The sequence below is a fragment of the Protopterus annectens genome, chromosome 6.part0, assembly GCF_019279795.1.
Source record: "Protopterus annectens isolate FY-2018-M chromosome 6.part0, PAN1.0, whole genome shotgun sequence".
Taxonomy (NCBI): domain Eukaryota; kingdom Metazoa; phylum Chordata; order Ceratodontiformes; family Protopteridae; genus Protopterus; species Protopterus annectens.
This window is the reverse complement of record NC_056737.1, coordinates 1,096,893,819-1,096,912,117: the sequence shown is the minus strand read 5'-3', so window position 1 is coordinate 1,096,912,117 and position 18,299 is coordinate 1,096,893,819. Positions and strand designations below refer to the sequence as shown.

The window sequence follows — 18,299 nt, the reverse complement described above, 5'->3', positions numbered from 1 at the left end:
TCTTTCATAAGAATACAATTGGATGTAAACTAATAGCACTGTTTCATTTTCAATCATTTTAAACACCAGTACCGAATCCATCATTCATCACTGTGGGGATGTGACATCATACACGGTATTCTTGTAATCAAGGCACTGCCACATGCAACTGGAAGGAGACACCTGTCTGTCTACAGACGTTTCAGAATAACAGCTGGCTGGATGAGGACAAAATAAGTAAAAATCCTCAAACCACCCCTGATGCTGTCTGAATGATGGTCCCACCTAGTCAACCCTTGACCTGATCATGGGGAATGAATGGTTGATTGACCAAGGAGGGAGGCTGAAGATGGACAGGCAGAAAGGCAAAGAAAAAAAAAGTGCAACTGAAAGAGCCTGGATCCATGGTGCAAGGGAATGGAGTCCCAAACTGCAACCAAAGCAATCACAGTTCAGTTAGCTACCTCAACAATGAAAGAGCCCACTCAACTCTTCTGGAGGTGGGGAAGGGGACTGCATGCATTTATGGGCACATTGGGTGGACGCTACATTGGGTGGACGCTACTTCTCTGGAGGAGACTAGGTCGACAACCCTCAAGCCACATGAGGAAGGAGAGCACTGCCTTGAAGGAACAATCCTTTGCAGAAGTGAGGGGAGTTGCTCCAAGGACAGACTACTGCATGCCCCTTCCCAACACCTCACCAGATGCATACAACCAAGGGCTGAGAAGAAAATAAGAACATTCTTAAAGTCCTCAAACTATTCCCGATGACCTCCTTTCCCCATCGATCTTTGCCCTGGTGATGGAGAATGAACAGGCCTATTGACCAAGGAAGGGACATCGATGATTGATAAGACAATGGGGGCAATGAGTGCAAAAAAAAAAGTGGGACTGGAAAACAATGCCATCTTATTCTTAAGAAATATTATGCAAGAGGGAAAAAAACTTCAAGCTCTGCAGTTCTAAAGCTCACTTAACTGGGGAATTGCCAAGAGAAGTACTATCTTACAGGCAAACGCCTCACAGGAACTAAAAATGACTAGCTTCAAAGGACGTTTCAGTAAACATTTGTAATACAAAGGCAAGGTCTGTGGTGCAAAAGAATAAACCCTCACAACACCCCAGCCAAGAGTACTTACCTATGACCCTATGAGTAGCAGTCCTGATACTGGAGGAGCTGGTAGGTGAGAGAGAGAATTGGATGTCACAGTTGACTCATCAATCTCGGGGGGGGGGGGGGAGTTGTTTGAGACCCACCACTGGAGTATCCTTTTAAGGAAAAGACAGGCAGTGTATTCTGTGTGCAGAAGGACTCAAGTACAAGCCATAAAGCGAGTCTCTGGCACTGCAGAGTATTGTGGGTGAGCAGAAGCATGAAAGCAGCACTGGATCCACATGAGTGGACACTGTACCATGCCTCCTGCCCAAGCGCTGGATCCACATGAGTGAACACTGTACCATGCTTCCTGCCCAAGCACTGGATCCATGAGTGGACACTGTACCATGCTTCCTGCCCAAGCACTGGATCCACATGAGTGTACACTGTACTATGCTTCCTGCCCAAGCACTGGATCCACATGAGTGGACACTGTACCATGCTTCGTGCCCAAGCGCTGGATCCACATAAGTGGACACTGTACCATGCTTCCTGCCCAAGCGCTGGATCCACGAGTGGACACTGTATCATGCTTCCTGCCCAAGCGCTGGATCCACGAGTGGACACTGTACCATGCTTCCTGCCCAAGTGCTGGATCCACATGAGTGGACACTGTACCATGCTTCCTGCCCAAGCGCTGGATCCACATGAGTGGACACTGTACCATGCTTCCTGCCCAAGCGCTGGATCCACGAGTGGACACTGTACCATGCTTCCTGCCCAAGCACTGGATCCACATAAGTGGACACTGTACCATGCTTCCTGCCCAAGCACTGGATCCACATGAGTGGACACTGTACCATGCTTGATGCCCAAGAGAGGATTAATTGTAGGAGCATGAAAAAAACTCTGTCGGTCCAGCTCTCATCTCTTCCTTCTGGTGTCCTCCACTACTGAGAAAATGGCAGCCTCTACAGAAAGTGGTCTAGTGGTTGTAAAGACATCTGCTTAATAGTTTAGTATAAAGGGTTAAGGCTATAAGTTTTTCATCTCATCCTACAGTCTTAGGTTTGAGTCCCTCAGCCTATGTTTGCCTATTGTGTGGATGAACAAGTCACTCAATCAGACATGGATTCCAAGTCACTCCTTGAAACATCCACTTGCAGCTCCTGGGTTTACCAGAGGCCCAAAATAAAACATTAAACAAACCAAATATTATAACAGTTTTCAACCCTGAGATAGAAAAAATCACCTTACATATAGGCTTCCATGAAGAATCTGTAAAAAACAAAGCCAAGGAAAGCTCCCAAGGAAGGCATGCAGATAAAGATGAACATTTTATTAAAAAAAAGACTAAAGGCCAAAATTCAGTAAACTGTAAAACAATTCATTGAAGCAGACAGTTCCATTTGCAAAGATAATACAATTTTGCCCCACTTCCATACTTGTAGATGTTCAAATAGATCAGTGCTGCAGTACTGGTTCTTGGGTCTTCCTGTCAAACAGAAGCCTATGACTGGCCTGATTTCCAGAGTCATTACATCATCCCTAGCCAATAGACATCTGAGGACTGACGTCTGGACATTGGGGTATAAGAACAGCATCTATTCATACCATCTTCAGGTCCTTTTAGGTTGAGTACAGCAGTCTGACAGCTGAGGACAACACAATCCTTTGGGATGTCAGAGTTTAGAAAGAGAAAAAAGGGAAGATTCCAACTATGGAACTAGAGTAGAAGGAGAGGATGATGATGGATAAGAGCTACCTACAAGAAAAAACTCTGCAGATACAAATGAGAGACCAGCAGAAACATGGGTACGAGGATGAGAATTTGCTCGAACATTAAGAATTACAGCAAGTGTGACACAACTGTACTATTTTCTTCATAGTCAGTGTAGCAGTACTGATTCTTCGGAGATGTCCAAAGGTACAAGTTGGGGGTCAGGCTGTCTGTTGACCCCTGAGACAGCAGGTTCTTTAGGATAGCTGTAACAAAACCTGCCATAGCTCTAGAAGTAGTGCCCAAATCAATGTTTAGTAAAGACGTAGATAGACGTCCACGTGGCAGCTTCTAGGATACTGTGGGTACGGACACCTTTAAGGAGGGCAGTGCTGACTGCTCTGTGTCGGTGAAGTGAGCTCAGACATAGGTTTGTAAAGGCTTAACCATGATGCTCATAATGGAAAGTAATGCAGTTGGCTATCCCCATTTAGAGACTGGTCACCTTCTTTCCCTTCTGCAAAGGCCACCAGTAGTCGGTCTGCTCCATTTGGAAACTTTGTTCTGTTAAGGTAATACCTGATCTGTCACTGCACGTCCAGAGAATGCAGGATTTGTTGCACTTTACTCTGTGGATTTGGAAAGAACACTGGCAGGAGAACAGCTTGTTTCAAGGAATGTTCTGAGACTACCTTGGGCACAAAGAAGGAGTTGGTTTTAAGGGTCACCCTGTCCCTACGGAAGACAATGAAAGATTCTTTACACATCAGTGCTCGGACACCCACCTGGCTAAGATGACAGCTATCAGTAGGGTGCTCTTCCAAGTCAGCATCTGCAAAGGAGCTGAAGCTGCTGGATCAAAAGGTGGTAATCTAAGTTTTCCTAGTACACTTTAAATCCCGGGCAGGGACTGGGTTTCTTCTGGGTGGCCTTAGGTGTATGACCCCTTTTAGTAATTGTTTCAGATGTGTACAGGAAAAGATAGCTGAAGAACAGAGAAGACGGGCAGAGATGGTTAATACTGGACTAAGAAAGTCCCTAGTGAAATAATCCAGTGAGGTATTCCAACAATAGATTTATGCCTGCATGAGAAGGACTGTTGTTTTTTTCTCCTGATACCAATAAGAAAACCTTTTCCATGTGGATTATTTTCTGGCCTCTCTCAGAACAAACACTTCAGTAAAGTAGTTTGCAGTTTTGGAGGTTAACAGCCAATCCTCCGTGATGTTAAATTGTGAGTGTTCACGTGTAATGAACGACAGACCCACTTAGCTGCGTAAGCAGATCTACCAGCGGTGGAAGAATGCAATTTCAAAGTCTCCCTTCACTGAAAGCCAAGAGAAACAAAGAAGCAATGAGTTATGCTCAGCCTGTCTGACCCCACTTTTATCAGAAACCTGGGATTGAGGGTAACAATGGATAGGTATACAAAAAGAGGTCTGTCCATTTGGAGGAGAAAGCGTCAGCCCTCCAAGTCTCTGTCTGTTGGGTTCTGTTACAGATGAGAGAGGAAAATTTTATAAATGGGTGTCCACACTCATGGGTGAGGTCCAGGAAAATCTTTCTTTTCAGTATCCATTTACTGGGGGGTTCAGATTTTCCCTGCTCAGAGATTCTGCTATGGTGTTGTTCTGGACCAGGATGTAGGATGCTATGAGCCTGTCGCAATTCTTGTGTTAAGAGCCAAATCTTTATTGCAAGACTGCGCAGGGGGTAAGAACAGGATTCCCCCTTGCTTGTTTAAGTACCACATAACTGTAGCGTTGTCTGCCCAGATCTGCAGTGCTTCTGGGTCCAGGTTGCTTTGAAAGGCTTTCAAAGCTAAAAAGACTGCTAGCATCTCTTTCTGATTTATGTGTAGTTTTCTTTGCTCTGTGGTCCAGATACCCGGCAGTTCATTGGTCCTAAGTGTCCTCAGGCTATGTCCGAACTGTCTGTAGTTATGATCTTGTCCATTTCTGGGAGAGAAATACTTGCCCCTGGATTCTATAGGATGGTGTCTTTCCACCAGAGTATTTCCTTCTTCAAGCAGAAGAGAAAAGGCACCACAATCTTGCTAGTTATTTGTTAAAACTTCTTTTCAGGTGAGCAGAGACTTTGCTCTGCAGAGCGCACCAACCATGAATGTTAATAGTCTGTACTCTTCCACTGAACATGATTTGAGTACCTCTGCTGTAAGGGATGTTTTACAGGGGACAGAAGCAATGGATAATATCTTGTACTTAGTTGATTTTTCCTTACAAAATAATTGTTTCTTTTTTGATGGAGAGAACTATCAACAGGTACCTGGAACAGCTATGGGCACAAGGTTTGCACCCACTTATGCTAATATTTTTGTGGGTGAAGTGGAAAGTTTTTTGATTTATAGAAATGTTTATTTGGTGGACAATGTTGTATTTTAAAAACACTATACTGAGGATTTTTTACTGTCAAAGGGGCAGAAGTAGAAATCTGAAAATTGTTTTCAGCATTTGAAAAATAATTAGTGTGGTTATCTTCTACTTTTAAATTTCAACAACTGATATATTATTTAGAATGTATGTTTGTATATTAAGGATGATCATACTTTTTCCGCTTCATATCATAAGCCAACATCAGCAAATATTTTTTGTTTTGCTTCAAGTGCCCACCCTCCCCATATCTTATTAATTCACTTCGTTATGGTGAGTTTTATAGAGCAAAAATTCTTTGCACAGATGAAAGGGAGTCTGAATGAGTATCTTGCGGAATTATTAAGAGATTAAAATTTGGGGGCTATTCAGATGGTCAAATATCTTCCTTTTTTCAGAAAGCGAGGGAAGAGCAACTTAAAAGGAAGAAAAATTTCAAGTTGAATATTACTCAGGATAACCAAGAAGTTTATTTTGTAACTCGGTATGCACCTTGTATAGAGGGTGTATCTTGTATATTAAGAAAGAATTGGTATAAAGTTATACTAGAAGTTTCACATACATTGAAATTAAAGTTTTCCTACTGAAATGCCCCTGGTATAGTGGTTCATTCTGTAGAAATACGGGATAACTTGGTTATTAAATGCAAGGATTGTTCATTACTCCCCTATTTTTCCATTTCGTGTGAATTTGAGATCAATGATCATTATTTTCATAACAGTGACACTAAAAATTATTACCAGGAAACAGTAGTTTTTACTACATGTCCATGTAAAAAATTTACATTAGACAAATTATGCATTAGGTAAGAAAGAGAATCTTAGAACATATTAGGGACATACCTAAGGGGTGTCCACAAGTCCAGAAGCATTGCATTTCAAAGAAAATCATGGGCAGGATCCAACCTCATTGAAAGTTTTTATGTACGTATGTATGTATGTATGTATGTATGTATGTATATATGCAGGGATTCAGAATTATTTCTACATGTTCTGATTTGTTGTTGGAGACATGTTTTTATTTGTATTTGATACTTTGTAACCAAACAGGATGAATAATGAATTTATTATGAAATATCTGTTATAATTGGTTGTATCTGCTGTAATTTGTAATTGAGTTTTGATGGGTCTTAATTGCCGCATATAAAATGAGATGTTGTTTGTAATTATGAACCTTGAAAGCTGCAGAGCCAAAGCACTAGTCCTTTTGTTATTTTAATAAAGTGAAGTTAAAAAGTGCCAAGGATTACTTACTAATAACAAATACCTCCATTTTTTAACTTAAATGCCCCTCTCAGATTTCACAGCTTCCAGCAGTATAACAGGAAGACCACCCTCTTTTGTTCTGTTTGTTCGATTCTCTGCTTCTAATCAAAGGAAATACTGATTCTTCTTCTTGTGAATGAATTCAGCAATGCTGCTAATTTCTAGGTGAGGTCTTCTGTAACAAAAAAAATGTGGATCTAATATCATATGGCAACAGTTATCAATGACACATGATAGAAACGTGCCAGGTAAATGAACTGAAAAAAAGAAGGTCATCTATTCCAGCAGTCAACCCGAAGAGCTTCCCTTCTTACTGTAATTAAGTGAAATTTTTCAAATTATTTTTGAATGCCGGCAGATGAGTAATAATCTTCTATCATTTTCTGGAAAAAAAGACCTTTGTAGTCACAATCTTTTATCAAGCAAAAAAACAAGTCCCTATAAAAAAATATTCACAACTGAAATGAAGGGGTGCAAAAAGTGAAATCAGAGCAAGTGAGTGTGAAATGTCACCATCCAGGGAAAGAAATCTTTTCAACAGTTTACCTTCAAAATGTTGACTGCACATAGCATAATGTGCATACAATCAACACATTTCTGCCTAATCCGTACTGCCGAAATAAAACAGAATGGTGACATTTCCAACAGCTCCACACCTAAAAACAAGTGCGGTTCAGAATTTCAGTGTTTGGGGTTTTCAGAAGTTGGAGTTTAGTGTTCGCGTAAGTTGACTCGATGATGTGACGGGTCAACACTTTTCAACAATAGGTGTGCATAGCAATGCATTTCTTAGAAATCAACTTGATGATGGGACTCAGATGTGGATGTTTCACTGTGTTGATGGGAGACCAAGAAAAATCCTCACTTACGCACTAGAAGTTGATAAGAATCTGAAGAGCGGAGCGCAGAAACAGAAACTTCTTAACAAAGAAAACCAATAATGGGATGTGTCATGCAGCCCCTTTTAAACCTAATTTCTTGACAGAATGCAGAATCAGAAAAAGGAAATAACTCACAAACACAGATCATATGATCAGCAAAGTTCAATTGGATTATTTGTTGGATCCTTTATTATCTGGTACCTCCTTTTTAGAAGTAAAACTGTGTACCTGCACACCAGGTGCAAAGATGCCATTGGGAGACAATATATATATATACACACACACACACACACACACACACTGCATGTAAGAGTGTCTAGTAACACACTCTAGGAATCAGATGCATTGAGACAGAGAAACGGTCTCATTTAAAACAAATGAAATACCTTAACATTTTGGGAAGCAAATTATGAATGCTGAATACAAAATTAATGGTTCTGTACTCAAAATAGGATTCCGGATACTGACTAAGGCTCTTGCCACTCCTATAGTGCCTTTTTTAAGCAAGGTTCAAATGACAAATTCACCACCATAACAGGTACAAGCAAGCAAAATCTGAGGGTAATGCTACTCAATGCTAGAAGTCTAAACCTCAAAATGCATTCACACAAGGCACTCCTTAAAATGCAGAACATCGACATCTATGCAGTGACAGAGACCTGATTCAAGGCTCCAGAGAGCACCCCTGCATTACCAGGCTATAATTCATACCACACCTTTCGGCCACCTAACCTGGACTGAAACACTAAAGATGGAGGCGTGTCCATATTCATTAAGGATATCCACACCTCCAGGTTAGTTGCTCAGCATAATGCATCCGAGATTATCCAAGTGCAACTAACTCTGGGCAAGACCGCAATCCAAATTGTAACTTGCTACAGATCCTCCACCATGCCCCAGGATTCCCACGCCTCATTTCTTGATATACTGGAAAATACTAGGGTACAACCAAACACCCTAATAACTACCCCACCATTAACTGGGAAAAACACTCATATACCAACTCTTTTAATCAACGTTTTCTGGAATTCATAAATTCCAGTGCCTTGGATCAACTTATCCACACCCACACCAGGGGCAGCAATATCCTAGACCTGGTCATTACCAACATGGATGACCGGTGTTCCACACCAGATGTTAATTCCTCGTTGGTCAGATCCAACCACAAGCTAATCAGCCTAGACATCAACATCCCGCCCCACCCCCCCATTAGGGAAACCACCTTAAAAGATTTCTCCAAAGCCAACTTCACGCTTCTTAAGACAGAAGTGACAAACTTCATGACACCCATGCAGACAGACAATAGAGGTACAACTGCTGAATCCTACATAAATGCACTTTATAAGCACTTACATGAGTGCATGGATCATGCTTATCCCTAACAGAACCAAGATGCTATCTTCCAAAAAAGGAAGCCAATCTGGTGGTCCACTGCCATAAACAATCTCTACAAGAGAAGAAAGAAGCTTTTGCAAAAAAGAGTAAAATACCATGACTGGAAGAACTCCCTGGTCAGCCTCAGTAAGAGTTGAGATACCTCATAAAATCCTCCAAAGCTAGTTATGAAAACAAAATCACCACGGATTCTGAAGACAACCACAAAGCATTCTATAGCTATGTCAAGAATCTCAATGGCAACACTCGTATCTACATTGAGTTACAGCACAATGGCACTAAATATATAGAACCCACTGATATTGCCAACATCCTGGCAGATAGGTTCAATGCTAACTTTACCCCCCCACCCACCCCCTAAAGGGCCCATTTCTATACCGGAAGAATGCAAAGTTCCTGTAATCACGGCTGCACAGATGAAAAAACACACACTCCAAAGCCAAGAACACAGCATCCATGGGACCTGACAACATCCCAGGCTGCGTTCTACATGAACTACAGAATGAACTGGGACCCCACCTAAGTACCATGTTCCATCATAGCCTCACCTCAGGCTTTGTGCCCACTGAATGGCGCACAGCGACAGTTATCCCACTCCACAAAGGGGGAGCCACCACAGACCTCGGGAACTACTACCCTATTAGCCTAACAAGCCTGGTCTGCAAGGCCATGGAATGTATCATCATGGAATTTATAAACAAAGACATTGGTAATCTCCAAACTCTGGACCCCACCCAGTTCGGGTTTGTAAAAGGCAGATCAAGTCTCCTAAACCTGATTGACTTCTTTGAAGCAGTCGCCAAAGCCGTAGACGAGGGTAAGGTGGTTCACATAGCCTATCTAGATCTCGCCAAGGCTTTTGACCCCAACCCTCACTCTGGAATTACTAAACTAGGTATAAATCCCTATGTCACAAGATGGGTTGCCAACTGGCTCACTCACAGAACCCACACTGTGAAAGTAGCAGACTGCAAATCAGACTTTAGACCAGTGACAAGTGGAGTACCATAGGGTTCAGTCCTGGGTCCTCTCCTGTTTGGTAACTACTTTTCCGAAGTACAGGCTAACACAGAAGGTCTTTGGCTAACGAAGTTCACAGATGACTGCAAACTAGGAGCCATAATTGAAACTCCTAATGATGTGGACATCCTACAAAAGGACCTCACTGAGACAGATGCCTGGCGTCAAAGCTATGGCCTCAAGCTCAATGCCAAAAAGTGCATGGTCATCCCCTTTGGTAAAAACTCTGTACCCATGAGCTACCACATAGGTGGCAGACTACTTAACACCGACAGTGTGATAAGAGACCTTGGGACACAGGTGGACAGTAGTCTCTCCTTTGATAATCACATCGCCACAGTAGTCAGGAAATCCTTCTATGTGGCACACCTCATCACAAAAGGTTTCTCATCCAGGAAAAAAGAGGTCATTGTTCCCCTCTACTCATCACTCATTAGACCCATTATAGAGTACAATGCCCCTTTTGATATGTACCTCACAAGACATCTACAACAACTGGAAAAGCCGCAGAAATACCTCACAAAGAGGATTATCGGCCTCAAACAGATGCCCTATGCAGACCGTCTCAAAAAACTCCAGCTTTACTCCGTTGCATATTGCCTACTCAGAGGCAATCTCTGCCTAACATACAAAGCTATGTCAAACCAAGAGCTGTTGGACATGCTCCACTTAAAGAAATCCCAATCCCTCCGTGCTACACGCTCTAGGGACCTAAACCTCGTCACCACAATAAACAGAATATGCTGGAGGGATAGATTCCTGTTCCAGAGACTTCCCATACTCTGGAACAAACTACCTATCGATATCAAACAAAGCTCCTCATTAGCACTCTTCAAGAAAAACCTTGATGATTGGATGGGAAATAGGAACTTCACCCCGGGGATCACCTCTGTGGTTGTGTTCGATAGGGGCATAGGAAAATAATTTTCTTGGGTGGCAAAAGCCACGGTACCTTTTTGGCTAGGCTTGTATAGGCCCTAAGGCTGACATCCTAGTACCTACTTCTGAACCTATAAATGGGCATTCTTAAGATGATAGCTTTACACATTTGATTTGTTTTATTAGACGTATGGTTCACTGGGGAAAGTCAGAGTCAAGTACCTGCATTTTCTTGGGGGAGACTGACTTTGTTTTGATCATTTGAGATGGAAGAATGTACCAGTAAATCTATTTGATAAAAAATACAGAAATATAAATCACAGATGTTACTGGTTTAAGACCTGGAAAGATAGCAATTATGGACTTAAAACAGGTAATATTTCACAAAGGGTCATTTCTATGTATGCTGCAACTATTCCAACATAAAGAAATAAAAATTGTTTAAGGAAATAAAAAATATTTATAATGGTTAATAAACATTATACAGTTACAGGATGTTAATATGCATTTAAGAAAGATGCAAGGGAATTTGAACAGGTTGTAGGATTATGAAATGCATGTAAAGCTAGTCATTTTGAAGTAGAAACGCAGAGTGTACTACCCAAAAGGCGAGATTAAGAATGAAACCGACTACGTTCTATTCTGGATTCTTTATCTGAAGATGACAGTGGCAAAAAATAGCATGGGTATTCTCATCATAAATTGATATGAACAAAAATAAGGAATCCAAGTTTATTCACAGACAGGTTAGGGCATAAAAACTTTAAATGGTAATATGGAAAGGAAAATGTTTTGGGCACATAGAAAAGAGCTCTGTAAATATTATGGAATTACAAAAATATTACAACATGGTCTCACTGACATCTGCCATTTAAAAAGAAATCTGAAACAAATATACCAGAAACATAGACATATGGCTCATAAATCAGGGAAGTAAGCTGTGTGCCTACATAGCAGAAGGACATGAACATAATTTACTTATGAACACAGACCTGTAATTTCAGGGAAAAATGAAGAAATTTTTTCTCTGTTGATCAACAAGACCAAGACAGATAAAGCTATAATGTCTTTTTATTCAAGGAAAGAATGGTGTTGGTAAGATGCAACAATAAATTATGAAAGCAGTACAAGAGAATATACTGAAAATTTATAAAAAGGTGAGAAGGTGCTTTTCAACAAAAAGTTACTCAATTCAGGGGTCAACAGAGGAAGATAAAATAAACTTCAGGCAATAGAGTGTTAAAACGTGGGTGTATATTACGTTGTCAAAAAGTTTGAACGTCATAAGGTGGAAGCCACATGATCGAACTTTTAAAAGTTCGAAAAACGGAAAAAAAATAACAGAAAAAAACTTACCTGACCGTTTTAAGCACTTCAGGAAAAAGAAAGTCACACCACTGAAGGTAGTCCAAATCCAAAACAACTTTAAAAACAGATAGTTGAATGTACCACCATGAACAGAGCACAGATTTCACATAAAAACTTTAATGCAACGCCAATAAAATAGGCAAGCAGGACAAGCCCTTTCGGCCTTAGCCTTCTTCAGATCCTATTTTCTGGGCCTAAAACTGAATGTTTAAAAACTTGGCTAGACCAATCACGATCTTTTGAAAACCATTTCATCACTTCCTCAAACAGAATGTGTCACTCAAAAGACCAGTACTTCAGTTTACATCACTTCCTCATAGTAGCTATGAAGCAATCCCCATAGTAGCTGTCACTCAAATGAACACTCCTTTATTTTGGGGCAATGGTGTTGAAGCTGTTGCCATCTCCTCCCATTTAGACCACGTTCTTTCAAAATTGGTTTCAATGGTACCATTCCATTCAAGCCTGGAGGGCAATCTGCCCTTAGGTCTATTATCCATTTGAGTTCTTCTACCTCCGTTCTACTCATAGTTTCATAGGCAGGTACTAGGCTATCTGCCTGAAGGCATTTATAAGCCTAGCCAGAATGTGTTGGCTTTCGCTGCCCTCTTAGATTAGTTCCTTGTGGCTCTGTCCAGCAGAGCCACTGAAGTGATCCCCGGGGTAAACTTTCTGTTTCCCATCCACTCGTTAAGATTTCTCTTGAAGAGTGTTAGCGAGGAGCTCTGCCTAATGTAGATTGTAATCTTGTTCCAAAGCATGGGAAGTCTCTGGGACAAGAATCTATCCCTCCAGCATGTCCTATTTATTGTTGTGGTGAGGTTTAGATCCCTAGAGTGTGTGGCTCGAGGGGATATGGTTTTCTTTAGGAGGAGCATGTCCATCAATTCTGGGTTGAACATGACCTTGTATGTCAGGCAGAGATCACCTCTGAGTAGGCGGTATGTAACCAAGTACAAGTGGAGTTTCTTCAGTCGAGCTGCATAGGGCATCTGTTTGAGGCATTATTTTTAATTTTATCAAATTTTATTGCTGGAGGGCAGATTTACCACATCAGTGCACAATTTGTTCTGGATTCTGAGCCATCTGAAATCTTCACCAGTGCAGTTCCTTTTTGACAAAGCCCAAAACTAGATCATGAAATTTCAGAAGATGAGAATGTTGGGTCCATGTGTTCTTTAAAAGCCACTGAATTTTTCTCATGTGTAACTTAGCAAGAAAATGATGACAATCGTAAAAGCCATGAACCCAAAGATCCTCAGATACTCTCTTGCCGAAGTCAGACCGAATGGAGAAGCCTGGGAACATTTCCAGATACAAATCCACCCTTTCCTGGGTAAGAAAAGCATTTTGCTGAGTTTTTAGAAGGCAGCCCAGAAACACAATCCTGTGTGATGCAGTCAAGGAGGATTTTACAGATTTTATTCTGCAAGTCACCTCCTCTCAATGTTTCTTTTCCAGTAGAGATGACCATAAACTTAAACGAGTGGGTGTTATTACGCTTCACATGTGAATAGAGGGGGCATCTGTATCTACTTTATTCCTTATATCAGATAAATGCTGTAGGATACGCTCTTTTAGCATTCTGTTTGTTATGCCTATATAACAGGCTGAGCAATGTAGTGATATAAATCACATTTTTGGTGGTACAAGTAGCCCAATTTTTTAAGCTATAGCATTTTCCTGTTTTTGGACGTTTGAAAACGTTACTTGTATTAATCAAATGACAAGCCTTACAGCAGCCACATTTCCAAGTGCCTCTATGTGTATATGCAATATTAGTTACTCCCTTATTAATGCCGTCCTTATGGCATAGCAGCCTCTTCAAGTTTTTCTTATTTCTGAAAGCAAAGCTGGGATTATCACCAATGATTTCTTTTATTTTGGCATCAGACGTCAATACTGGCCAATACTTTTTAATGACATCACATATCGTCTTGTTGTCAGTACTGTAAGTTAAGGTGCATCTTACTTTAGTTGTAGTGGGTACAGTTGAACTTGTTTGCTCATAATCTTGATGCTTGGAATAGTAGGGTCTCCCTTTAGTAGATCTCAACTCACTTGTTTTCATAGCATTCATCTTAACGGCTTTTTCAGTATAACCTCTCTCCTTGAAGTTTTTTTAATAGCTCCTCATGTTCCTTCAGCAAGGTTTCCTCTTTGGTCGATAACTTCAAGATACGTGTGGTTTGATTATCCACTACGCTTCTGAAAATATGCCTGGGATGCATGCTGGTGGAATGCAGCATACGGTTGCACCACATCAGTTTTCTGTACAATGCAGTATCAATGCCTGTGGAACCCAGATATACTTTCACATCTAAGTACACAATCTCTTTATCAGATGACTTAAACTTCAGAAATGTGGTCGCACTCAGTAAGAAGTTGACAAACTCATTTAGTATAGCTTTCTCTTTATCAGATGACTTAATATCAAATTTCAGAAATGTGGTCATACTCAGTAAGAAATTGACAAACTCATTTAGCGTAGCTTTGTTCCGTTCCCACAGAAGGAAAACATAATCCACAAATCTATTGTAGAATAATAGTTAGCCTTTCCATCGGTTTCTCTCATCCGCAAACCATTGCTCTTCCCATTGTGCCAAAACGAGGTTCGCATAGGTGTTTGCACAGGGGGTGCCCATGGCTATCCCCCATTTCTGCCAGTAATGTTTATTTCCATATATAAAGACATTGTTCTCTAGCACTAGCTCTACAAGGCTACATAAAAGAGGCCATAAGAGACTACGCTGATAGTGAACTGGTGGATGTTGATCTTTTTATGGCCAACTGTTATTCTACAATAGATTTGTCTGAGTTGAACTCAACACAAAACATATAAATACTGGACAGCTTAAGAGGTGATAATGCAGAGTACACCCAGACAAATCACAAACAATACCCCCCTACAACCCACACCCACACTGGTGAGTGTAAGAGAAGATTCTTCAATGGAGAAGGTGTTTTTTTCCAAACCTGCTACCCCAAAACAAGTTGTCTAACCACAAATGCATCACTTTTTCAACTCTCACCACACAGCAGATCCCCATGAATGCTGCACCTCCTAATCAATAACCTGGTGCAAATACTTAAAGTAAACTTGTTTTAGACTTGAACATTTATATACAAGAAAAATGTCTTCACCTGGTTTTTGTATTCGTGGCCATTAATGTTTGCTCTTTTTGATATTAAGTTTTATTTTTGTTTTTACATATTTTATCAGCAATGGAAGATTAATACTTTTCAGCTACCCCTGAACAAAGTGAAAAGTTTATCTGGAAGAAAACAAATGTATAGATTATTTTGCCACTTTGTAATGGTGATCAGATTTTTTTTTATAGATTTTTTTAAATCATTTATTGCTTTTTTTTTTGTTTAATGAAGTACTGTATGTCATATACATATCACTTAGAAAACAATCACTTATGAGTCTAAAAGAAAAGGAAATATATTTAAAATGTAAAAATGAAAAAAATAAAATAAAGACTTGTATTGGCAAGTTTTATGCCAATATCTAGTGAAATAAAAACTGCAAAATTATGTAAAATAGAACACAAAAACAAATGTACAACATATATAAGAATGACACCCTGCTCAAAAAAAGCATCTCCAGATTACAAAAACAAACATGTACTTTGTGCGCATAGATGAATTTGGGTACATACACAACCTGACATGGAAGAGAGGGCCTTGCTGCAACAGTAAAATAAAACAGTCGTTTAATTTGGAGACACTGGACTGGAGTGGGAAAACTAAAGTTTCCTTGGTTTTACAGTTTAATATATTATAAACGTGATGAATATGCAATTAATCATAAATAAAACAAAATAAATGACATCACAAAAAAGAAAAAGATAATTACTTTTTTGGCACAGGGTCGTAAAACTTGTATTGATCCATTATTTTTTCCTCTAGTTTTTCCTTTTGTCTTCTTAAGGTGTTCAGTTTGTCACTGGTGGGCAGAAACAAAAATTAACACAGACTTCCACATTATCAGTTCAGCATGCCTTTAGTAAATGTTTCTATGTTACTACACTACATAAACGTAGTCTGCTAAAGAGTTATGGAGCCACATCTCTCCATATATGTGGCCAAATGCCACATCTCTCCATATATGTGGCCAAAACCGGACAGCTGAAATTTCTGCTCTTCTGCAAATTGCTGAGATGACAACATCTGGTTTATGCACATTTCTAAGCACTCATTATAAAAAAGCATAAACAGCTTCAACAGACTATTAACGGCTGAACCCAGCATTAAACAGCCTTTCTGATCTCTAGAGATCTGACCTCTAACATACTATTACGTAAGATAGCCATTGGATTTGACAGTTGCGGGTGCCCTATTCTCAAAAAGGCCATCAAAATATACCATTCCAAGCGATGACCAGCAGCTCTTGAAATCCTGTAAGTGTCTCAGTAAGGCTACCTATGGGGTACAAGTTTTGAGATGCATTTCACTACAAATAAAAAAAAATAGTTACAAATAACAGCCTAGCTTAAAAATGTAAAAACAGGTAATGGACTAGGACCTATTTTTAATAAAGAAAGCATCTGGCACAGCATTACTGGCTGAAAATAAACTATGGAACACACCCTCAAAGGAGGAACACCAATGAATCAAACCACAAAAAAAGCTTGTGCTTGGACAGAAAAAAAATCAAGTACATTTTGTTTCAGGAAAACTTAGGAATCAGAAATTATTTAAATTTGTTAGAATTTTAAAGTCAGTTTATACTGCAGTATTTAGGAAAGGCAACACACTTTTCACATTAATATGGCTACAGTTCATGGATATTACCTTTTACCATTTGCATAATACTGCAAATGACACACACTGCTCAACATCTGAAAGTAAAAGCAGATAAAGATTAGATAATTCCAAGGTGCACATATAAATAAGTTAATCACCAATACGCAACATGGACTTCGGCCAGACGACAGCACCCCTACTGCATTACTATCATTTACAGACACTGATAATAAAGCTTGCAACTCTAATAAGCTTGTAGCTGCAGTATTTCTAGATCTATCAAAAGCCTTTAAACTTGGTCTTTCACGGTAAACTCCTCAATCAATTTTCCACCCAGAGTCCAGCATCTCCATCTATTCACTGGTTCTCTAGCTAGCCAACAGACAACAAGCTGCAAAATTGCAAGGATCCATCTCTGCATACCTTCCCACTTCCACAAGAGTCCCACAAGGATCCATCTTTGGTCCTCTACTGTTCAATATTTTTATCAATAAGCTACAGTCAGGCACTGTGATTCAATGCTCAGATGAATCTACTATCATCTGCTCTTCAAACACCTTAACTCACCTCCAAGAAATCACTCAACAAGCTGTCATCTCCATTGAAATCTGGCTTACAACGGCATAACTCCTTCTAAATAACCCCAACAAACAAACTCCTCCTCTTTATCCCAAAAACTCGCGCTCCTAACAAAGTATCTTTCAAAATATTTTCGGCAAATGGCACTGAAATTGAATTAGTCCACTATACCAAATTATTATTATTAGTCATAGTACATGATAGTCTTAAATTTGACCTCCACATCCTAAGCAATATCAGAAAAATCCATCAAAAACTAGGCATGCTATACAGAAACAATCATTTTCTGAACACATAAACAAAAGTTACTCTAGCCAAAACCTACTTTGTGCCCTGCCTACTCTATGAAGCACCAATTCTAACTTACAATCCTCCATAAAAAAATAAACTTGAAAGCTGTTACAACAAGACTGCTAACTTTGCTACTAATTCATCCTCCTTTATTTAGCCATCCCTGTAAAACACTGCATACCCCTTAGCTGATTGGAACTCCCCCTCCACCTGTCCTACATTCAGTGTATAACAATACATGAAATCAAACACAGGCCATTAGCCTGCCCAGCTTTTACCCCTTTAATCAACATATATTTCCCTAAAAGAGCTTTAGATCAGAAGAGAAACAACTTCTCATCATAAATAAACCAAATAAATCCCCTGGACAAAGCCTATACTCATACTCAGTAGCAAAAAAGTGGAACTCTTTACCTCTATCCACCAGAACGATTTCTAACCTACACACCTTTAAATGCTCCCTAAAAGAATACAGAACAGTTGTGTAAAATCTTACCATAACTATAAATGTCTTTCTCTTCCATGCTGCAGTATTCTTAACCTTTGGGATTCCCTGCCTAGGTGACCGGAACATCCAGCCTGTATACGAAACACCTTTACTACTGCATGGTACGTGCAACATTGCACATAGCAAAGCAGGCGATGTAGGCCATAAAAGTGACATTGGCACATACCATCCATC

General features: G+C 40.0%; 1 protein-coding gene across 2 annotated transcripts in view; it reads right to left on the bottom strand.

Moving 5' to 3' along the window:
* CCDC88C (coiled-coil domain containing 88C) overlaps positions 1 to 18,299 on the bottom strand; it is a 1,480,266-nt gene that overhangs the window by 111,043 nt on the left and 1,350,924 nt on the right. For both annotated transcript variants that reach the window (XM_044074710.1, XM_044074709.1), the window contains exon 24: positions 15,858 to 15,947. In XM_044074710.1, coding sequence (XP_043930645.1) covers positions 15,858 to 15,947 — 90 coding nt within the window. The remainder of the gene's footprint in view (positions 1 to 15,857; positions 15,948 to 18,299) is intronic.